General features: G+C 38.0%; 2 protein-coding genes across 4 annotated transcripts in view; one reads left to right on the forward strand and one right to left on the reverse strand.

Annotated features, from left to right (window-relative positions):
• The window catches only part of metap1 (methionyl aminopeptidase 1), a 17,276-nt gene extending 14,692 nt beyond the window's left edge, over positions 1-2,584 (forward strand). For all 3 annotated transcript variants that reach the window (XM_077538757.1, XM_077538755.1, XM_077538756.1), the window contains 3 exons: positions 74-217; positions 301-366; positions 2,149-2,584. In XM_077538757.1, the coding sequence (XP_077394883.1) occupies positions 74-217; positions 301-366; positions 2,149-2,315 (377 nt within the window). In that variant the 3' untranslated portion in view covers positions 2,316-2,584. The remainder of the gene's footprint in view (positions 1-73; positions 218-300; positions 367-2,148) is intronic.
• A 2,658-nt stretch (positions 2,585-5,242) lies between these two features.
• On the reverse strand, positions 5,243-21,243 carry LOC144031461 (alcohol dehydrogenase 1-like). The gene is made up of 10 exons (XM_077538637.1): positions 21,212-21,243; positions 13,420-13,538; positions 12,597-12,698; positions 11,411-11,552; positions 10,442-10,529; positions 8,072-8,291; positions 6,081-6,341; positions 5,867-5,999; positions 5,649-5,787; positions 5,243-5,555 (listed from the first exon to the last, which is right to left on the reverse strand). Exons 2-10 carry the CDS (start codon positions 13,435-13,437, stop codon positions 5,522-5,524), a joined length of 1,137 nt encoding a protein of 378 aa, XP_077394763.1. The 5' UTR covers positions 13,438-13,538; positions 21,212-21,243; the 3' UTR covers positions 5,243-5,521.
• Positions 21,244-24,620: the final 3,377 nt, after the last annotated feature.

Genomic DNA, 24,620 nt, shown 5'->3' on the forward strand with positions numbered 1-24,620 from the left:
TAGGAATGCATCAGATGTGTGATGGGATATCATGCAGTCATCGTGACGATTGTTGCAAATGTTGTCCTTACAGTGAAGCCGGGCATCCGCTACAGAGAGCTTGGTAACATCATCCAGAAGCACGCTCAGGCCAACGGCTTCTCTGTGGTGCGGAGCTACTGCGGCCACGGCATCCACAAGCTTTTTCACACAGCTCCAAATGTGCCACATTATGCCAGTAAGTCACTCGACAATTAAGAAAATGTCAGCATTTCTGCATTTGTTTTATTTTAGAATTGTATTTTTTTTTTCACTCCTCAGAAAACAAAGCAGTTGGTGTTATGAAGCCAGGTCATGTGTTTACCATTGAACCCATGATATGTGAAGGTGAGTCTTACTAATTAATGAATATGGCACAAATACTTGTGATGATACAAAACAAATATGAGTAGTAATAATAATACGGAAAATGATACACAATTTAAAGCTACTTTACGCAGAAAATTCCATTTCAAATCACTACTGCCATCTGTTGACAAAACAACTGCACACACCATTCTTCACATACACAATGCGCACGTGACTTCACATCTGCAGACTGGGCGGGAAACTCGAACCTGAATCAAGTCTTAACACGATTGGCCAGGGGCTTGCAGGAGTTCCCATTGTAAACAGCTATGGTGTTAATCTACAAATTACAAGATGTTTCAGTCAAGAATGGTCAAATAAAAGTTACGACCGTAACTGAGTCCCTCCCAAAAAGGGAACATTCAGTGCTTGAAGCATCTCCAACTGGCGGTCAGGAGGAAGGCATGAAATAGAAAGGCTATTGTAAAGATATTTGGGGGCAAATTGTTAAAGAGAGCAGCTGTAATTTTATTCTTTTCAAACACCACATTTGGTCCACATCTGCCCTGTTTCCAGTACGCTACGGATTTTAACCATATCCATTCTCTATACCAGTGGTCTGCAGCCATGGGGCCACATGTGGCTCTTTAGTCCCTCATCTGTGGCTCCCTGTGGATGTTAAAAAAAAAAAAAAAAAAGTTATAATATATATATATATATATATATATATATATATATATATAAATAAATTTTTTTTACTTATTTTGAATCATTAAATATTCAAAACATGTCAAAAGTCCAATTTTTTTTAAGTCGGACAAAGAGAGACAAAAGAGAGATGAAAAAGTGTTTTAATATCTAAACATGTCCCAAAAGTGACCATAAAATGTCAAAAAAGGAAGAGGAAAAGCATATTACCATAAAATTGCCAGAAATGTCAGAGAATTGAATTTTTTAAAACGGCACAAAAGAAAACATTTAAAAAGTAACCATGAAAAAAAAGAAATCCAAAATTTCCAAATTACCATAAAATGTCCACGCAATTGCAAAACATTGTCTGAAATTTGAGCAAAAAATAAATAAAAAATGTTTTAATAAAATCGCCATAAAATGTCCAACAAACGAAGAGAAGCAGAAACTTGCAAAAAAAGAATGGCAGAAAAGTTGAAAAAAATGTATGAGAAATTACACACAAAAATCCAAAAAGTGAAGACAAAAGATAGAAGAAAACGAATCCCAAAGTATTGGATGCTGTATAATTTTCCGATATGGTGCAACTTGAATTATCTTTTGGGCCGTCAGTACATTAGAGAAACACTAACACAGTTTCCTTCATCACACAATGTTCAAGGGTTTTGCCGCTCGAGACACATTTTTGTTTATTTATTTAGCATAAAATGACTCTTGACAGTAAAGGTTGCTGACCCCAGTTTTATACAAATGATCCTCATTAGGGCTGAACCAAGAGGCGGCCTACACCTTGGTCAGGTTGCTAATCATTTGAAGGGCACATATAGACATCACATGACATCTGCTGGCAGTTTTTCCTAAATAATCTCATTCTTATGACTTCCCGTGGAACTGTCAAACTATTTTGAAACTAGCTATTTTGAAAATTAGTCTGTCAGTCCACCTCATTGTATGTATGCATCTTGGATCCTTTTGTGATGTATGACAAAATATGAACCTTATACTTTCCCAGTATAGTACGTACAGGCGTCAAACTAATTTTGTCACATTGCATGTCACAAATGTAAGATCATCGCATATTGCATAAATGCAACAAACTCGTTTTGAAACATTGTGCATTGAATATCTCAGGTGGCTGGCAAGACGAGACCTGGCCCGACGGCTGGACAGCGGTCACCAGAGACGGGAAGCGCTCGGCTCAGTTTGAACACACCCTTCTGGTCACAGACACGGGCTGCGAGATCCTTACCCGCCGCCTCGAAGATAACGGTCGGGCTCATTTTCTGAGCCAAGCGTAGGCCGGACTGGAGCACACGCGCTCGGAGGGCTGGACTAAGCGGACATATTGACATCCAGCATGTCTGGGTTTCATGTAGATGCTCGCACACGTTCAAACAAGAGAATACTGTTCCTGGAGCTCAGTGTCAAGGTGGCTCTCATGTTCTTTCAATTAAATATCAGCCCACAAATTAAATGGACGTACTTGAATGTGTCGTGTTGATTGATTTGACAGTGAAAAGTGTCTTTGTTTGCTGAAAGAAATATTAAAATATTTATGAAAAAGGCATCTGTGCAGTCATCGGGCTCAGGTAAATTACAAGGATGAATGTTAGTTAGATGGACAGTAGAGAGGAAGTGTGATTTGTGAAATGGTCAGCAGGGGGCACAATCTACTTGAACTTCAAAACAAAAGGGTATGATGAAACGATGGCGTATCTGCATGTTTTGAACCTATTATAACAGAGAAGTAGGTCACATTAACATATACAGTCATGTGACAAACCAAAGATCCATACATTGCATTATAAATATACATCTGCCTTTTCTCGAGGTTTGTGCCTTGGATTCCTTCCATCACCTCATCAAAGCAGCACACCATGATTCATAATATGAGACACACACACACATCGGTCACGTCAAAATTATCACAAAATGCTTGGCCCGGCACGGCACCACACCACACATCCTCTGTTGCTTTCCCATTACAACAGGCGCCCAGCATGAAGTGGGCGGGGTCAAGGACTGAAATGCACAGAAACTTTCACATAGGGATGAAAAACCCTTTAAGACGCAGCTGACTGCCAGCCGGCTGCCGTCGAGCCCAAAATGCAGCTTCACAACAAAACTCCATCATATTATCTACTATTTCAGATTCCACTGTAGCCTGTTATGCAGATGCAAATGGACTGCAGTAATGCACGGACGTACTATAAAAAGAAAAAAACCTATGTAACTGTTATTCTGTTAAATGTTTTCCATTATGCATTGACCTTAAAGAATGTTTTGATTGGTGATTACACATGGTATAGACTAGAGTCAACATCTTTATTGTAGTTTTGCATTAGTTCTTGGCTGAATTACCTTCAAAATAGTCTTTGCCCTTAAAATGATCTTGTAACAGAAATTTGACTTCAGAAATAGATCCATGACACTCAGACAAAATATACAAGGATCTCGTGCTGTTTGATTTTGTGCATATCGGCCACCAAGTAGTAACCACAACTTGCATGCGCAATTACAAAAACTTGTCACAAATTGCACAGTTTGCTCACATTTCCACAAACTGCCTCTCCACTAATAGAAAAGGCTTTAATGTTAAGATTTTAAACATTCCACTGCATCTTTAAGATACTGAAGAGAGCTTAAGATGAAATAGCAAGTATTACACGACTAAACCTATCTTATAGGGTTTAAATGGTTGCAGTGTTTTCAGGAACTTTAAATGTTTTCAATTTATCTCTTTAAAAAAATAATTGTAATTGTATTTTTTAAAAGTAGATGGTGTGTGCTGCTTTTAAGACTTATCATCCAGCCATTTTCTTAACCGCTTAATGGTTGCGGGGGGGGATTGCTGGAGCCTATCACAGCTAGCTTAGGGCAGTAAGGCTATCCAGCCAATCCAGGATGCTTTGAAGATCTTTTTTTTACTTTTTAGGTTGTACCGAAATGTATTCATCATTCACAAAACTAACAATACATTCTTTTTCATATTTATATAAATTGCTTACCATGGCAACTAAGAAAGAATTGCCATATTGACAAAATTTAAATAGATTATAGTGGACTTCAAACTACAACATACCTTCATGACAAATTGCCGTCTTATCATGAGTTTGCAGATGTGCCACAACATATGCAAACTCTCCACCTTTGGCACAAATGGTTCAAGCCTTCCAAAATGGGTGCTGGTAGGTGTCCATCTTTATAGACGGTTCGATGAAGCTGAGTGCAAATTAGAACACATTTTATTTGTATAAATCTTTTGTCATCCGACTGTAGAATTGGCCAATTACAATCCAAAAACATACCAACATAAATACAAAAAACTGGACTCATGTAAAGATTTCTTAACGTTCATGCCACAACAGAGTAAAATTATGTTATTATTCAAATCCCATCGATACATTAATGGTAATTAATTACGTAGCTACGCTATACAGGCCTATCTGCTGCAAATATGTGATGTATTGGGCTTACACCATTTTGCATTACGCACAGCGTCACGGTGGATTCCCCATTTGCAAGTTACTACTTTTAGGTCATCATATTGTACGGTACACAGGTTCAAACTATTGTTTCATGTAAAATAACAATTGGAATTCAACGCTAGAGATATGGAAGAATAACGCTGTGTTCCACTAAATCATTTCAATTCATTTTTCAAACTTTCTGTGCGGGAAACGAACTTTTCTTTAGCGACCTATGTGCTAATGTTCATTAAATAAAATACATGTCCACTTACTTTATGCTCCCGACTCGTCATTTTACAAATTATTTCGTGTCGTCCCCGGGAACTTTTTGAGAACTAAGAGGTTGTGATAATGGATGGAATGATTTCGTTTCGTAGTTCTCGTGGCGACCGCTCGCTGCAGAGAAGTTGAGAACAACACTACTGGATCACGACAGCAGCGTCACTTTCCGTCAATCAAGAAGAGCATAGGGGCGTTCCGTTCCGTGGGCGTTCCGTTCCGTGGGCGTTCCGTTCCCAGTCTGCGGTCTGCAATCAGACCCTTCTCGTTTTATGTGCTGGTTAACAATATTTATGTATTTATTTATGTATGTATGTATGTATGTATGTATGTATGTATTTATTTATTTATTCATGTATTTATTTATTTATTCATGTATTTATTTTTTGTCCCAGTCAGACAGTATGGTCACTGCTGCTGTAGATAGGGAAAACCTTTGAGCATATGGTACAAAACAAAACCAGACCACTGAGAAGTCACCAATCACTTTCGTTTATTTTTCACAACAGATGCTCTGACATTGCCAAGCTTATGCTTCAAGCGAACAACTGAACATGTTTCAAAACGTGCATAAAGAGTTGTCATGAAAAGATTAATGTCCATATTTGCATTCATTGATGCGTATGGCTGGAGTGTGCTGATTCAGCAAGAAGTGGTAAGTTTTGACGAATCAAATAACTGAGAAGGAATCCAACACAATTTGGAAAGGTGTGTTGGTACGGCAATGAAATTCCTTGATCCCTTCAACAATTGGTTCATTGTGGACTAACACTCAGAACTGTTCGAATGCTGTGGAACACAAAGACAAGATGGAAAACAAAAGTATCGATTTGAATACTGTTAGGCATCACTTACTGCATAATAAATCTTCTTTTTAAATACCTTTTGCCTTGCTTCAGCAGTTCAATGGCTTCATTGATGTGGTCCAAAGGCATCTTGTGAGTGATGAACTCATCCAGTTTGACTTTCTTGTCCATGTAGGCTACAACCATTTCAGCCACGCCGTCCTTACCCTTAAAGCCTGATTCCGAAATGACACAAAATACCAGAGAAGCCAATAGACAGAACGAGATTCCAGCAGAATCCCTCAGCTCGTTTACCTCCAAACACGGAACCCTTCCATGTACGCCCGCCAATCAGATCGTTAGGACGAGCAGAGAAATCTTCCTTGTCGGTCCAGCCAACGATCACGCTCACACCCCAGGCGGGTATGGAGGACTCCAAGGCAGTACGCTAAGACAGGAAAGGACACTGATTGTTTTGCAAGATATTGGCAAATGATTTGATGTCATTCTCGAAGAAAATGTTCCTCACCATGAGTTTTACATCCCCCACACATTCCAGCGAGTAGTCAACTCCCCCATTCGTCATCTCAGATATCACTTGGCTGACGGGTTTGTCGTGATCTTTTGGGTTTACAAAGTCGGTGGCACCAAACTCCTTGGCTTTGTCAAACTTGTCTGCGTTGATATCCACAGCGATAATTCTCTTGGCACCTGCGTATTTGCAGCCCATGATTGCAGCCAAGCCCACAGCTCCTAAGCCAAAAACAGCGCAAGAAGAGTCCAGTTGCACCTGGAATAAAAAAAAATCTTGCTTTGACTCATTTTTGGAACATTTTCACCAATTTAGTTAAAAACAAAAAACAGCGTGTTGCCCCCTTTTAAACTAGTGGTAGATGAAGGTAATACAGGCATTATCCTTCGAGTTCACAAGTAATTCATTACTGGGGCTGGGTAACATTTCTAATTTCATCAATCGCTTCCATTTCGAAGAGTTCAGTTCAATTTGATTTGAATCACTTCTATTCGATCTTTTATTGATCCATTATGGAACATCAATTCTTCTTAACACATTTGCTCCCAATAATGTGGAAATACTTTTTTTTTTTTAAATATTTGAAGTGTCCCAAAGACGTATTTATACGTTTTGTTTTTTTTGTTTTTTGTTTTTATGCTAGAGCATACAGAAGGCTTTGATGCAGCCTCTCAACTGCAAAGAACGGTTGCAGAAATGGTAGTTATTACACAAACGGCCAGCAGGTGGCAGCAGAGCAAAGGACATCAACCAGGGCCATCTAGGAAAAAAAGCTATTCTGTGGGCCTTGCAAAATCAATCAAAATCCAGTAAAACAGCCGGGAGCGAACGGGATTGCTTCTGTGAAAATGGCTGGGAGTGAATGAGTTAAATATCAAAGGAATAATACAAACACCACAAACATTAAAGTCCAAATTAAATTTTGCAGTAACTGATTTAGTTCATTAATGAAACTACGTGTTACAATTGCTTAAATGTTATTCAAACACTGACATCAGCAATGATGAGATGAAATACTTTCATAATTCCATTTTAATAATTGTAAATATAAATTTAAAAAAAATCTGAATTGTCTTAAAGTGCAATAAGTCAGGTCATTCATAAATGTAACAAAATACTTTTAAATTATAATGTGTGTGTGTGTTTTATGCAAGCGCATACAGAATGCTTTACTGCAGCTTCTGACATGAAGAAATGGCTTAAAGCAATGGTTGTTATTACAAAAAATAGCCAGCAGGTGGCAGCTGAGTATAAGAGATCAGCCAGGGCCATGTTGCAACAAGCTCTTTTTGACAGTGTTTTCACCAGGAATGTGAATATTGATGAACATATAACATATATTCAAATGCTAATTGCTATACTTTCCTGGTGAAAGAAGAAACTCTAATCTTTCGTTTGGTAGGTTTCATGCTTTTTTTCTTTTCTTTTTTTTTTCTTTTTTTTTTAAAGACAGAGGTTCCATGCTTTTATAGAAATAGAACACAATAAATAGTCTGTGGGCCTTGCAAAATCAGTCAAAGTCCAGTAAAACAGCCAGCCAAGGGCATTGCTTCCATGAGAATGGCTGGTGGGAGTGAATGAGTTCAATTATAGGGAAAAGAGACATTCAAATCAAATAATGATTTTATGAATTAATATCACATACAAAGAAAATTGATTTCATTTTTTTAACCCATTTTTTTTTACCCCCCCATTAATTACGCTCATTACGCAAAGCGATACTCACTACAGTTCCCTTTACAAGTTTTGAGATGATTGTGTTTAAACAACAACAACAATAACAACAAAAGATCCCATCAATTCACTAATTTGATGAATTAAAGGTGGCAGCTATCGGCATCGTTTACGTTACTGCATGCATGCATTGTATGATAATGAATCAGAGTTGTCAATATCAAATTATAAAATGTTAATATTAAGATAAATACTCAGAAATTGTGTGTCCTTAATGGCATAAAAAGGCACGAGACTGTATTGTCTGATCATACCTGAGCATTATTGACTGCCGCTCCAAATCCTGTGCAGATCCCACAGCCCAGGAGACAGACTTTATCCAAAGGGGCAGCAGGGTCAATCTTGGCCAGAGCTATCTGGTTAACCACACTGTACTGCGAGAAGGTACTGATTCCCATAAACTGCAGCAACTTCTTTCCCTTGCAGCTTAACTTGGAAGTAGGTGCTTGGCTCACATTGTGAGGAACAACATCCCTAGACAAGATGGAAGTGTTGGTGTAAATATTCAAGTATTATCTTGGCTCAAACAGAGCATTTCGAAAAATAGTCCCCAGACTGACTAGCTTTTGGCATCATAGCCTCTGGTTTCACGTACGATTTAATGGAAATCCAGTCACATTTTCCAAGTTGAGTCTTCGATTTATTAGCACGAGATGAAAGCTGGGACATAAAGGACACTGCACATCAGGGGAGGTGGAGTTCAGTTCGCTAGGCACAAGGAGGACAGGACCTGCAGGATGGCCACTGCTCTTGCGTCGAGGGGTGCTATCTTGTAATTTCGTAAATGTCACCTGGGATGTGATTAATATCACGTTTCATAATGTGGCCAGTGCCACATAGAGTGCTGTCGCTTTCCTACAGCCAATCACGAGAGGTACTTTGGATGGATGGATGGATGGATGGATGGATGGATGGATGGATGGATGGATGGATGGATGGATGGATGGATGCTTCCATGTATGTCAACCGTTCTGTGGTGCAAGGTAGGTTCTCGATCACATTTTGGCACACAACATAGCAACGGCGCAAACGCAAATTTCTACCTGTGTGTATCTACGAGAATACCAAAAGAAAGAAAAGTCCACCCATGCACACAGTTAATTTTGGTGGATTCATTTAACGGCATGACTAAACTATACAAGTACCCAGCCAGCCATTAGCTTTTCTCTGCTGCTCGTGTCCTCCTCATCCTTAAAATGAGCAAAGTCATGGCTTTCTCAACATTGAAGTATATATTTTGTTGAGCTGCGGAGCAACAAAATCCCATTTTTACTTCCGGGTAGGCTTCTATGTCAGCATGTCCAAATATGGGCACGTTGGAAACAGGTCATTTTGCTTTGCCACAAAGAGCGAGTGAAGATTGAAAAGGGGCCAAGATCGTGCTGTGCACCTAGAATGAAGGTAGGGTACTTTATGTTGACGTCATGTTTTTAAAATGTTATATTGTAGTGGAGTTAATGTATTGGAAAATACAGGTTACTGTCTTTAAAAAAAATAATAATAATAGTGCTCATCCTCAAATATGTGAAATTCCTCTCTTTTTGTAATGCCACAGTTTTATAGCATTTTTTATATTATTTTTTGAATATTATTTAATGTTGTTATTATTAAGAGGTGGATTAGTTAACTTAATCCACCTTGATGACACGTAGGTCGGATGTATGTGACCTGGCTGTTCAGAATGTGGTCGTATTGCAAAAATTCGGATTCGTGCCCGATCTAGGACTACATATGAAAGTGACCCAGGTTGGATTTGAAAATAGATAAATAAATAAATAAAAATAAAATAAAATAAAATAAAATAAAATAAAATAAAATAAAATAAAATAAAATAAAATAAAATAAAATAAAATAAAACAAAATAAAACAAAATAAAACAAAATAAAATAAAATAAAATAAAATAAAATAAAAATAATGAAAAAATAAATTATATACAGGTCATATTTGGGGAAAAAATAATAATTAAATTTGGGTTGCATACATAGACTTATTTGATTACATTGAGACACGAACTGTTGAATAACAAAATAAAGCAGACCAACCGTAAAAGTAAAGGGAAAGGAAACATTAGAACAGTGCCATGGTGGGATGGCAAATGTCAAGAAACAGTGAGAATTAGAAATAAAGCATTTAAAGTGGTAAAAAAAAAAAAAAAAAGTAATTTCCGGCACTAATTAAGTACAAACAAGCTCAAACAGTGGTTAGGAAAACAATAATACTAAACATGCATATATTGGAGGAGGTACAGCCGCTCAATGGGCAATAAAAGGCAGGTAGGAGAGATAGGAGGGATGATTAGGAGGCTGAGCGGAGATAGGAGGGAATGGAGTTATCCAGTGTTAACTAATGGATGACTGTGATAACCACTGAGCGAGATGAAGGTGGAAGAAAACACCCCTGCAGGTTCTACCATTAAAGATGCTATAACAAACTGCAAGCCCACGAGAGAGCTTGGTCACTGAGAGATTGGTACGTTAAGAAGTATGGCTGCAAATGACCAAATTGGTTTTAGGAAAGGGAGGGGAAGCTGCTTAATTGGAAAAAATAAATCACATCCTAGAACTTGTACTTCATTTAGGATCTACTTTAAGGGGGAAAAAATGTGGTTACATGTGCAGCTCACCATGCTTTTTCACACTGGTTAGTCTTGGGACTCTTACAGTAGCGACACTCTCTACACTGGGAAATGATCAGGGGGATAACTCTGTCTCCTAAAAGACAAAAACAATGCTCAAGTGATGCAAACATTAGGGATGTAACAATAACGGCAATATTGCGACATTAAAATTGCCACAATATCATTGTTGTCATGTCACGATATTAAAAGCCACACCGCTGTGAAAAAGGCCAGGTTGTATTCCATTTGTGGAGTTCCAGCACCATCTGGTGGTTTAGTTTATTAGTGCAGTTTCATTTAATTTTTGATGCAACACGTTGAGTTCCTGCACAAATGGACTCGACTCACGTGTGCGTGCATTCTCAAGTAAGTGCTTCAATATTAAGTGATTGCAGCTCGTTTATTTTCGTAATGTTACTGGTACTATTTGAACAAGATGTATATAATGACCTCAGGTAATTAGCATTGGGCTAACTACTCGAGTTTACATGCAAATGCTCGTTTATTTTATTCATTAAAGCAGGCTATTAAAAAGGTCCAAAAAGAAAACCTAGTCCGATTATTGTTCTATGTTGTTTTATGTTGTAACCGAACATACTGCAGCAGTTATCGCTCCCATGAATCAGTCATACCAACAAATATTTTTCAACATACAAAAAAAACAACAACAAAAAAACCCCCATTACATTTCACCCACTTCAGTTGATACTTTGCCAATAAAAGGAACGGCCAAATCTGTTTCTTTTTTACACTATGAATTTTTAGACAGTATTGTGAGCTTTTTGTATATATCACCAGTCACACCACAATATTATGATAATTATCGTACTATCCATGAGGTACATATCGCGATTATTATCCTATTTTGACGTTTGGATATCGTTACATCCCTAGCAAACACACAAGCATCCGTGCAGTGTCCAATTGCCTCACGTTTTGGAATAAATGTGCGGTCTGAGATCCCGACAAACTGACCTGGCTGAAATTCGGTGACTCCGGGACCGACACTCTCAACAATGCCTGCTCCCTCATGGCCGAGCACCATTGGGAAGAGGTCTTTATTGTCGGTTTCATATAGGTAGAAGAGGTCCGTGCGGCAGACACCTGTTGCCACAATCTGCTCCAAAGAGAACAAACGGTCAGTAAAAACACCTGATTGAGTGGTTGGTGCTAGTAGCACATTCATTTAACATAGTGTTAGGTTAATTAAAGAAAGAAAAACAACACGCCTCTCAATGAAATAATGGCTAAAACAGGTCTGCATGATCACAGTCAGCTAATTTAAATCTCTAGTACCAAAATCTCTTTGTGGTGTGGCTTCCTCCCATATTCCAACAACATGCCTGTGAAAATAATACCCAAAATAAATACTTGGGCATCAATACATATGGTCTAAAAATGCTTAGAACCTACGTCAAATGTTGGAAAATCACATTTAAGCGTGTCTAAATCCACATAAAAGATATTGCACATTGTTGTCATTGTTACGCTTGTTCTAGTTTGCTCGACAAAGGCAGCATGTTTCAAAGATTTTCTTTGTTTAATGCTGGAGGAGTGCAATTGTTCTTTCTGCAGTTCTTCAGTCAGTCAGTCAGTTCTGACTCTTCTTCGAACATTTTTGTTGTTCTCTATGCAGTTGTCATACCAAAAGATGAGAAAACTCGCTGAAGCGGTGAGAAAAGATTTTAGCAACTCAAGTTTTTTTTTTGTTTTTTTTCTATTGGTATCAATGTAAACAGTCCAGAATGGTTTTGTCGAGGCAAATTTATTTCTATAGCCCTCAATCACAAGTCTCAAAGCACTTCACAGGCCCACAAGTTTAGTGCCTAACTACATGTCTGAATTGTTGCTAACAAATGAACCATCCAGAAGGTCACGTTGGGACACATCTGCTTGCTGTAATCTGAGTTACAACTAAACATAGGGAGGCGGTGTTCAGTTTGTATTGAGTACAACACATATCTAGGACATGTGTCCTAGATATGTACGTATTTACGTGCGTTAAGAGGTCAAATTAACTTCATCTGTTATAGATTTTAATGCATATGAGGTTCATCCTGAATTTGTACCTAAAAGCTAAAAACTTCATTTGAGTAGAGAATGTTGTGTTTTTATTTTGTGTGCAATACAAACAAATAAGGTGGAATCCTCTTTTTCTCACCTTGACGCGGACTTCATTGGTCTGTGGTGGCTCAACCTCAATCTCCTCGATCGTCAAAGGTTTGTGTGGTTCCCAGGCCACTGCTGCCTTACACCTGATTACCTTGAGAGCAGAAGAAAAAAAAAGGAACAATGACTTGGGTTGCTTTGAACCTGAACTTGCTAAATTTTTACTCATTTGCCTGCGTCTTCGTGGAATAAAAGTTAGATGTGTAATATAATTACTACGGAGCCTAGACATTGCATACGGTCATCTTTCTTGAAGACATCTTGTGTACAACAAAAAGCAGACTGTAGTCTTAATATTTAATGTTTGTCTTGAAAAGATCATTTTTATTTATAAAATAATCTGTTTGTCAAAAATGTTGCTGCCGTATTGTACTCTAATTTGTGACTGGCATAACATGGTAAGAGACACTAAACACTAAGTTACCTACTTTAGTCAGTAGGCTCTATAAACTACAATACATATTGTGGTCGCAGGCCATATGGCAGTTCCAAAGGTCAAAATAGTGCAAGAGGCAAAGGGTAAACAAATAAATAAAACCCAAGTAGAGTAAGGTTCTTTATTGTTAAATGACCTTTGGAGTTGTCTTTTACAAACAATAGCGCTTGTAAAATGTGACTGCATGCTGGTAACATGCTTCCCCTCTTGTGTGTCAACAGATACGATAAATACAGTACATCAAAGAACTCGGATAGAATTACTGAAAAATCCTCAAACTCTCACAAAGTACACCATTGGGGATCTCATTTGGCATATGATATTCATTCGTATTACTGTAGTTACATACATAAGCAATATTCATGGCTATATCACTTACCTTACCAGCTGTGGCCATTTTTACAGTCAACGTGTTTTCCAAAGAACGGGAGGAGCTGAGAGACGACAGCTGCAGCTGCTGGACAAGACTGAGCCTCTCATCATGGACTTCTACACACGCTTAATAAAACAATGGGCGGAGCTTCAGCCTCTGAAATTCTGACAAAGTTGAGCGCATGTAGTCTAAATGATTTAGTTTGTTCTTTTCACCCTCCTCCTACCTTCATGTCAACTTGACCCCACCGATGTAGACAACTTGTACGGAACACTGGAAATATATCATCTTTTTCCATTTTATGTTCATCCAGTTGCCCCCATTTAGAATGGGAACAGATATCAAGTATGAAGCAAAGAAACGATCTCAATCATTCATTTAGCAACGTTAAATATTGATAGAAAGGGTTAGCAGAGCATTCACTCATCATGTCCCCACTTAATCACTGTTTCTCCGACAGTACATTTGGTTATTGTTTTTCAGGTGCTCGTCAAACCAAAACTCAAGACAAAAACACAAGCAAGGGATTTTCACAACATTCAGATTTTATAGACCTCAATTTTGTATAACTATTTAACTCAGAAAACCTAAACAAAATGTTCTATACATTATTCTAAAATTACCCCTTAACAACAATATAAACAAAGAGCACCACATGAACTAGATTACAAATGTCTATCAGAATTGCATTTATCATGAAGCACCCGAGGCAGATTCAATAACCTAATCTCTCTGCTGTGTGTACATGTATTAACGGGACAATACTTGTCACTGCTGCCCTCGTTAAAGAAGTGTTTTTCCCCCCGGAGCTCATGAAGGAAATAGGACTCATGAGTTGAAAAGACATAAAGGCCCTTTATTATATTCCATATAAGCGGCCATTCCAAGTTCCAAACTGATGTGCCCAAATTAAATAAATAAATTAGCATGTAAATAAATAACAATGTCTCATACATACTTGAGTATTTATCTAATTATTACATCCATCCATCCATTTTCTTAACCGCTTATTCCTCACAAGGGTCGCGGGGGGTGCTGCCGCCTATCTCAGCTGGCTCTGGGCAGTAGGCCGGGGACACCCTGGACTGGTTGCCTAATTATTACAATATATATTTATTTAAGTATTGAATTATATGACTATTTATTTCATAATTTGGTGCTCCTGTCGCCTTTGCACCATGTAAATTATTATTCCCAATCCTGGTCCTGGAGTCTTGCACTTTAACCTGATTCTAACGATCAGGATCGTCATCAGGCTTCTGCAGAGCTTCTGAAATGGACTCACCATCCATTGATGATCTTGAGACAGAGGGAGTCTCAAGCCAGGACACAGAGGACGGGATAAAAGAGGATATTTCTGAGTCACAGCCCACAGAAAATAAAAGAGGTAAAGGGAGCAACAAGCCAGGAGTCACAGGGGCCTATTCACTAAAGGTTTGCGTCGCTTTTGCACGGCGCTAACCGGCAAAAATGGAGCAATCTGCGAGCGCCTAATTCACTAAACACGCGCAGATGGGGAAATCCGTCACTAAGTGCTCTGCCAACCAGATTGCGTTACGGTGCGCCGGTGTTTGTAGGACAAACTCAGCTTGTGACCGTTTTGATGCTCTGGAAATTTGTGGGTGAAACACTGTAAAATTAAATTTAAAAAAATTGTTGGCTTTTTGAATGATTTAATATGCTTTTTGGAGTTCCGAACCCAGGTTTCAGGTTTGCAAATATTATTTTTTTTAAACTTCTGAGAATGTTCAGAGTGTACAGGTTTAAAAAATGGGAAACAAATCAATGCCCAGGGAGAACAATGCCAAAATGCCTTTTTTTTGTTTTGTTTTTAAACTCATCTTGTGACCGTTTTGAACCTCTGAAAATCTGTGGGTGAAACACTGTCATACTTTAATTTATTTATTTATTTATTTTTTTAGCATTTTTCTTTGAATTTCAAGCTTTTTCAGAGATTTTTCATCCATCCATCCATCTTCTTAACCGCTTATTCCTCACAAAGGTCACGCGGGTGCTGGAGCCTATCTCAGCTGGTTTTGGGCAGTAGGCGGGGGACACCCTGGACTGGTTGCCAGCCAATCGCAGGGCACACAGAGATAAACAACCATCCATACTCACAAGCACACCTAGGGACAAGTCAATTAACCTGCCATGCATGTCTTTGGAATGTGGGAGGAGAATGGAGTACCCGGAGAAGACCCACGTGGGCACAGGGAGAACATGCAAACTCCACCCAGGAAGGCCTGGACTCGAACCCGAGTCCTCAGTGAGTCAGACATTTAAAAGACAAAAAATCAGCGCAGAATAAATTAAACATGACAAAATAAGCAGATGCGATTGGCTGGCAACCAGTCCAGGGTGTCCCCCGCCTACTGCCCAAAGCCAGCTGAGATAGGCTCCAGCACCCCCCACGACCCTTGTGAGAAATAAGCGGTCAAGAAAATGGATGGATGGAAAATAAGCAAATGCATCTTAAAATAGCATTTTAATAGGCTGATTTACAAATTTGGTCTGTAACATGTCGGAGCATTATACAGTATATGCAAAAATGTTGATCACTGTTTTCCAAAATAAAAGCAGATGTTTGCAAATGTGGAAAATATGAGATTTTGATAATTTTATATTAAGATAATAAAGCAATGAATGGAGTACCAAAAATAATTCTAAACGAATTTTACAATTGACTAGTTGTCGAGTAATCAAATAATTGTTGCACAAATCGAATCGTAATCCTACTGAATCGAACCGAATCGTCCCATTTTAAAATCAAACCGTCCTTGTATCAGATCGTACTCCATGTATCGAGATGTGTATTGAATCGTCTTGATTGGAGAGCTCAGTTCTCTGAAATGCTTTGGAGAACTGAGAGACACATTACACACTCGCAACCATCGACGGGAACACGCAATTGAGGAGCACAAGGGTGGAACTGCAAATATGAGGTGGCGGCCTATATGATGCAAACAGTAATGGGAAACAGTGTAGGTGTATGACATACGGAAGTCCCGCCTCCTCCGTGGCATATCTCCCATTAATATTAGTATAGTATTATTGCAGTATCAACTCCTGAATGTTGCTTTTTTCTTTAGATTTTTGCAGCACTGATTTCAAAATATGGAAAAACATAAACAAAGGGCTGCTAAGAAAAGAACATACAAAGATAAAAATTATATAGTGCTTAAGTTTTATGATGGGTGTTGTATCCTTTTATCATTTGGGAGTATATTTGTCATTTCGATCTTTTACAGTGGTCAATTACTAGCCTCTTTTAGCATCCGTGTGCGAGTTAATACATGTTGGGCTGGAACAAACAGATTGTTTCTAATCTTCGAAATTGAATGAGTCCTCTTTCTTTGAAATTCTGGAAGCAGGTAGGAACAATTGCAGCACACCTTGCAAAACATTCAGTTCACAACAAAAAGCAGGGTCAAATACAGAAATTAATATAACGATCCAAGTATACAGTCAGACTGGGACATCATTTTATCTGAGTGGTTCCATTGTTGAAGCTTGATGTGACATTGCTCTTCTTCAATTTGCACTGTAAATCCTGATTATTTGGCATAAGTTTTTTTTAATTTTATTATTTTTTTATTTATTTTTTGTTAAAGGAATGGCTAGTTCTTTTAAGAGGCATTATCATTTTTTGCCACCAGATGGCAATCATGGATTACTTATAATTTAGTAACAGCAACGGCAACCATGAGAAAACCTTGCATTGTATTTCTCTTTGTCAGGGGTAGGGAACCCTGGTCCTCACCTCGAGAGCCACTGTCCTGCCTGTCTTCCATGTTTCCCTCCACCAATACAGCTGATTTGATTAACTGGCTCGCTTGCTGATGATGATGATGATGATAATGATAACGAGTCAGCTGTGTTGGAGAGAGACATGGAAACAGGCGGGACAGCCGATCCCGAGGTTCCCTTCACCTGCACTAGAATGTCTTTTGTAGAGACATCCTGTCCACGTAACATTATTATCAGATTAAAAATAAAAACAATGGTGGATGTCTGGCATTATTGGGCATGCTTTTTTTCTTTTGTGGCATCCATACAAAGGGAGAAAAAAAATAAAAAATATACTGGAAGTCTTGTAAAAAAAAAAAAAGAAAAAAAGAAAAAAAAAGTCTTTTTTGGGCATGTTTTCTTTTGTGGCATTCTCCATACAAAGGAAAAAATAAATATATATATATATATATATATATATATATATATATATATATACATTTTCTTGACCGCTTATTCCTCACAAGGGTCGCGGGGGGTGCTGGCGCCTATCTCAGCTGACTCTGGGCAGTAGGCGGGGGACACCCTGGACTGGTTGCCAGCCAATTTTATATATATATATATATATATATATATATATATATATATATATATATATATATATATATATATATATATATATAGTGGAAGTCTTGTAAAAAAAAAAAAAAAAATGTTGTCATCCACCATGGATGCTGAAACCCAAAGAGGTTTGAATGAGTGAGAAATACAATATCACTGACCATAACAAAATAAGTAATCATGAACAATCCTCCACCTCTCTGTGATGTTCTGCAGCATCATCATTCCAACAGACTCATTCAGCTCTTTCACAACATTTAGCATTGACTCATCTAACAATTATTTGCATTTAGAGAACACTCATCACATGCAACCGTATATAGTACGTGAATGCAACTTTTCCACATTAGGTTTGGTTACTATTATTTCACAATGACATTAATGGATGATCAACAAAAATGTAGATGCCTACCAATGAAAGTGCCCACTGTAAGTAAGACAATACCATCCATCAAATGGTTGTGTTCAATTAATGTGTTCAGATTAATTGTTTAATAAAAGTTTCTTTCTTCAAAAGTTCATCTCCTGTTTGTGAGAGATAACTGTATTGAAACAGTTATTTCTTCAGGTGTGTAATTCAGCATGTGTCACCTTGAGGTATCTGTGTGTTTCTTGTGCAGATGAGTACGTTCAGAGTACATTTTCTAAATATCAATTGCAAAGTATGTTGGTGTAATGTAGTCAAGTATTTGTGTATTTTATGAGGGGTATGATCTGACTTTGTTGATGCACATTTTGCTCGCTGTTATTTCAAACTTTTGCCAACTTACCCATATTGAATCGATGTGTCACAACAATATAATTCATTTCTTTCTCTTCTGGTTTTGTGATTCACAGCCAATCTCAAATTTGTTTGTTCCTCTGGAGTATAAAAGATTTATTACGGCTCTCTAACCATTGGCTTTTTTTTTTTTTTGACCAGTGAGATATTGCATACAATTTTGTTTACCTGTTTATAGCTATTGCTATATTTGTTGAAATGTCAAATACTTTTGCATGTAACAAGTCATGATGAGAGTTGTTTTCATAGACCTGTCATACACATTTTAGGTGTACATAAAAATGCTGGTGACAGACTGTAAAAGCTGAAGTAAAATAATCTTTTATTCATTGTTTATATTCTCATTGCAGGTTTTATTGTGAGGAGGAAGTGGGAGTGTGTAAAGCTATATAAAAAAAAGTGAGCAATTTCTGGAAAGTTAAGATTTTGTAAATAATTCTTGAAATTGAAAAATTAAAGGGATAAAATCATCTTTTTGTTATGTACACTATGTACGTAAAATTTCACCACTGCATTTGACGCATCACAGCAAACACTCATTGTTAGTGGCACAAAATGGAGGACAGGTTGCATGAGTACTGCAGCCGTGCTTCCACCTCCGCCCTGTCAAAAACTAGGACATGATATGGAATGGCAATACTAATGATGGATGTGGCCTGATGAATGTTGATTTTTGTCCCACTGAAAATGAATGGGAAATTTTTGATGACAAATAATGCACTGTAAGAAAACTGTAATTATTTGCATTGAGGAAAAATAGTACCACAATTTATTTATTCTATTTTTTTTTTTAATATTTATTTATTCATTTATTTTTTATTATTTATTTTTAGCATATAGAAATTAGAACAATGTCAATCAAATGTATTATGTGGGAGTATGTGCAGGACAAAAACAAGTCAGAATCAAAATAATAGTAAAAAATAGGAATAGCATGTGAATGCGTTTAATATCCACTCAATTACAATGTGCATGTCGATCCCACTTCAAAGGTACATCAGCACAGTATAACCCTCATAAATGAGCCACCCTGAGGGTATGACCAGAGCTAGGCAATTGTGTGAATATTAAAAACAGCATCTGCCTCACAATGACCCTTTGGGATATTGGCTTTGCTCTCAAGGATGTTGTCGGACATCTTACATGTGACCCCTTCAGCTTTTAATTATGGCCACTAATTGCAATCAGCTAAGTCTCAAGGGCACATTCTGTTTGCTGCTCCTCCATTGACCACTCAGGATATCTAATGAGTTCAAATAAAGCATGTCCATGGTACTCACTTGATGATCAAGTCAGGATATGGATTTAAAGTACTTCACTTTTATTCGGGTCACACCGACTAAGTGTCTGCCATGAGGCCTACAAATTTCTCAGTGCTGGCACCAGAATAAAGAACAGCTAGCTTATGTTCCATCACAGCTCTCGGTATTTAAGTATTTATGAAACAATGGAAAGTTCATATTAGATTTCTTATTAAAGTGATAGGTTACAGCAACGGTTATTACGTAAGCTATAGTCTCTTAATCTTTTTGCCCTTTTCCATTTTTGTATTATCAACAGTTATTTTAATGCATTTCAGTTGGGGGGAATTGTTTGTACGTAGCTATTTTCAAAACTCTGCAACAAGTACTGGAAAGGAAATCACTCATTTGATATAGTTTGTTTTTATTTGTCAACGTTGCCCTTACTGGTTCACATTCATTAATATAAGGTGCATTACTGCCATCTACTGTTCGGTCTTAGTTCCTGCGTTGTGCATCTTTTGAAGCTCTGATTACAGTAAAACTGACTGTGCCCTCGGACGCCGATCGCCCCCTTAATGTCTGGTTTAGAGATTGCAGTTCACTTTTATTTTTATTTATTTATTTATTTCCCAGAATGGCTGGCTTGAACCCCGTGGACTGGATGTGCGATCGACCGACACCCGCACATCTCCCCCAACACGTTTAGCCCACAATGTTTCTTTATGTGCCTTGTTGAACAAAATGGTGGCTTTCAGTGTCGCTTTGTCGTACCCGTGAGAAATCAGACTGCATGTGCGAACAGATCGGTCGCACTATGGAGCCCTGGCATGTGTGTAAATGTGTGTGTATTCTGGTGGGTTGCTATGAATATTTTATGTGCTATTCAGTATTCAGGAGTCTGAAATACAAAAGCAAAGAAAGGGTGGTGGTCAGAAGAAAAGGGAAAGAGGATAATGGGAGATATGAATCCCCACACGACAACAACATAGGCTTACTATGATCATAAAGGTGTTCTCATATGATTTCATATTTGCTATTATATATTTTTGTTTTAAAATATATATGAGATTAACAAAAATAAGTCAATTGCAGTTTCTGTTCCATTCAGGGAAGAGTTTAACAAAACAATGGCTCTGCAGAACGTAAGGCAAGTGGCAAGAGAGCAGTCCAAAGACCTGCCATCCATCCACAGGTGCATTCAATTAAGCAGGTACCCTTCTCAACTTCCTGATCATGTTAATAATCACCAAACAAGTTAGAGAGGCTGCCACCTCATTATTGTCACATCGTTTACACCAGTCATGATCTAATGTTCTGTTGCTGACGACTCTGTGCCAAATTTCACAAGTTTGGGTCCTCCGAAGGCCGAATTTGTCGACTGCATGACGTCACTCCCGGCGCGACTCGACAACACGCGCATACTTACACGTGAATGGAGTGTCAGTCAATGCACTACCGACAAGCAACATTGACAATCTATTCATCTGTAAGTCCGTGCATGCTGTCGAGTCGTCCCGGGTGTGATGTCATGCAGCCGACAAATTGTGTGAATTTGGACACAAGCTGTATTTTACCAGTCCTTGCATGGCCCTGGTGGCTGGGCGGAGCCTCCGGTGCACACCTGTTTGGCATCCCAATCAGCTGGGCATTTAAGGCCTTGCTCAGTTGGCAGCCCAAATCTGATTTTTCGCACATCCAGATTGAAAGTGGATGGCTTATTTTTTGTCTGAACAGTCACAAAGCACGTGAAATCCAATTTTCGCAGTTCAGATTGAAACCACATGCAGGATGTAGTTTCATGTCCGATTTAAACAGGATGTGTCTCAGTCTGATCAGCTTGAAACACCCAGAATGGATTTGACTTTCTGTGACGTCACTCTACGCGTGCAAAAACCAATTCGCCCGCGCTGTCAATATCCAATCGGTTCGCTGCCTGGCTGGTTCTTCACATGCTTCGTAGGGATATAACGATAATTGCAATATCGTGATATAAAAACTGCCACAATATCGTCGTCGTCATGTTTAGAATATTTAAAAGCAACACATCTGTTAAAATAAGAATCCCAATTTACAAGTTCTGTAAGCTTAGTACAACCATATTGATTATGAAAAAGAACACTTGTTTGGTGGTCGCACGACATGGTGACGTCATAAGGGAACTATCTATTGTTATACAGGTATAACCACATTAATGGTAGATGAAGATTTTAAAAATGATTTGCCTTGGTCTCATTTCTGTATATATCAAAAACCTAGCAGTTGAACAGGGTTGTGTAGACTTTTTAGATCCATGTTTATTATGTTAATTAAAAAAAGAAAAAAGCAATATGAAGTGATTAAACAAGATGGAAGCATTTTCCAGTCACACACGATCAATGTGTCAGTTACAAGGCGTAAGAGCTTTAGGCTACTTGTCTGCCAGCTTTGCTCTGACTTTGTCACTTTGTTGCCATACTAATTTTCCGGTTTAGGATGCAAAACCTTAAAGCCGAATCAGAATAAAATTATGGGACCAAAGAGGGTTTTACAGCTTCTTAAATCCTCCAGGAACTCACCTGCTTGCAACCGCCGCACACTAAACCTTGATGTGAATAATCCTTATTATGCACAGTTTTTATGTGGATGGTAAAGAGTTGAGGAGCAATGGAGCTAAGATGGCCTAATACCAAGAACAGCCAAAAATCAGAGTGAATACCAGAAAGTTCCAAAAATATGGACAGTCTGTAGTTTTTGAGAATGCTGATATATTACATCGTTATACAGAACTTCAGAGTTTGAATCATAATTATTGTGTGTCTTAACGATATTTCTAATATACAGTATTTTGTAAGTATACTGTAAGTGTAAAAATAGCAACAACTGCAGTCGTTTGAGAAATGCTAGTCTGCTGTCTAGCTACTGTTGAGGGGCCCATGAGCTGGGCACCATCCCCATCCCATGAAGTGCAGCATTGTTAGTGCACCACTTTTATTCTGACACCTCGCCTTGTGTGCGTGATCTGATTCTCTGTGGTGTACAGCTCAGAAACATACAGCACAACGAGAGTTTTCACTTCCTCTTGAGGGATTATAATAAAACTCATTTACTCCCAATAACGTATAAATACGTTTTTAATGTTCTAAGTGTCCCAAAGACGTATTTATACGTTTTTTTGTTTGTGTTTTTTTTTTTAATGCTAGAGCATACAGAAGGCTTTGATGCAGCCTCTCAACTGCAAAGAACGGTTGCAGAAATGGTAGTTATTACACAAATGGCCAGCAGGTGGCAGCAGAGCAAAGGAGATCAACCAGGGCCATGTAGAAAAAAAGCTCAATTACTTACAATTTTAAATAGATTTGTGAAAACTGATGAAACTTAGCTCTCTTCTCATGCTAATTGCTGCAAAACGGAAACAGATAGAAACATACTTTTTTTTTTTTTTCCCTGATGAAAGAAGAGACTTTAATCTTTCTTTTGATGGATTCCATTCTTTTATAGCAATAGAACACAATATTCTGTGGGCCTTGCAAAATCAGTCAAAATCCAGTAAAACAGCCGGGAGCGAACGGGACTGCTTCTGTGAAAATGGCTGGGAGTGAATGACTAAATGAATAATAAAAGTGAAGAAAAAAATGAATTGAAGAGGAAAGACTAATGTTGGCTACACCAGTTGGTTATATTCGAGCATGCTTCGTCTTCTTCCCCAGTGTTTGACCTCACCTTCAAGCTCTAGATGACCCAGATAATTTGCAATTATGTAACTTTGGGACCATAACTGATTTATTATTCCTGTCAAGTTGAAGGGAATTGGTCAGTCCCAAATGAGCCAGGATGATGTTTTTATTGCTTGCTGAGTGAGACGACAGACTCTGTTTATGTCAGTTTTATGAATGCACACGGCTAGTAAAAATGTTTAATGATAGGGGTCAAATTAACATTGGGACTTGGAAACTAAATGCTAGCCGCTGTTATATGATGAATGTTTGACAATGTGTGCAATATTATCTTAGCCAGACGTGTTCAGTGTTATTTGAAGTGTATGAAACATAAGTTCTACAGTCAGATGTTTTTCCCCTTTCTGCACAGCAAGTACTCGAGATCATGGACCGTATTCTCGTGGCCAGCCTAAGATGCAGTCTAACTGCGTGCATGGGTGGCCTTTTCTTCCTTTTGGTAATTTCATAGACGGGTGAAGTTAGAAATGTTGTGGGAGTGAACACAGCCGACTTAATTCCCAGCCAATCAAAGTAACTCATCTCATTCCCTTTAATGGATTAGCTGGTTGGAGTCCTTGAAGATCAGCGAGCATAAAGTACGTTTATAAGAAACTGCAAGATCTCCACTTGCAGATGATGTAATGTTGGACGCTGTATAGTGTGCAATAGTGGTCTTTTGTAAATAATACACTGATTAATATATTTATATATGGACATGGCATTTGTTCCCTGATTTCTTTGTCTTGTTTATGAACCCAATGCAACAACAAGTGATGGTTTTGTTGAAGTTAAATGTCCAAACATAAAAAAAATTCACACAAGAGAATTTGTTCAGCAACTGCACTCAGATAAAGATGCAGAACAATACGGCAAAAGTGTGATCATTTTTACTTTAGAATTTCCCTGCCAAGGTATCTCACAATGAAAAGAGCATTAAAATAATCCCTTGCTCTAAATTGGTCTTTGAGACTTGTTTACATTTAAGGAGTAAATAAATACACTCAGACTGCCAGTATTGTGTTTTATTTATATGCATACAATACATATGAACCACAGCACAGTAGAAGAAAAAAAAATTGTGATTTATTCATGAATTATATGATATACCATTTAAAATTTTCATGACAATATAAACAAGCC

This window comes from Festucalex cinctus, chromosome 12 (assembly GCF_051991245.1).
Source record: "Festucalex cinctus isolate MCC-2025b chromosome 12, RoL_Fcin_1.0, whole genome shotgun sequence".
Lineage (NCBI taxonomy): Eukaryota > Metazoa > Chordata > Actinopteri > Syngnathiformes > Syngnathidae > Festucalex > Festucalex cinctus.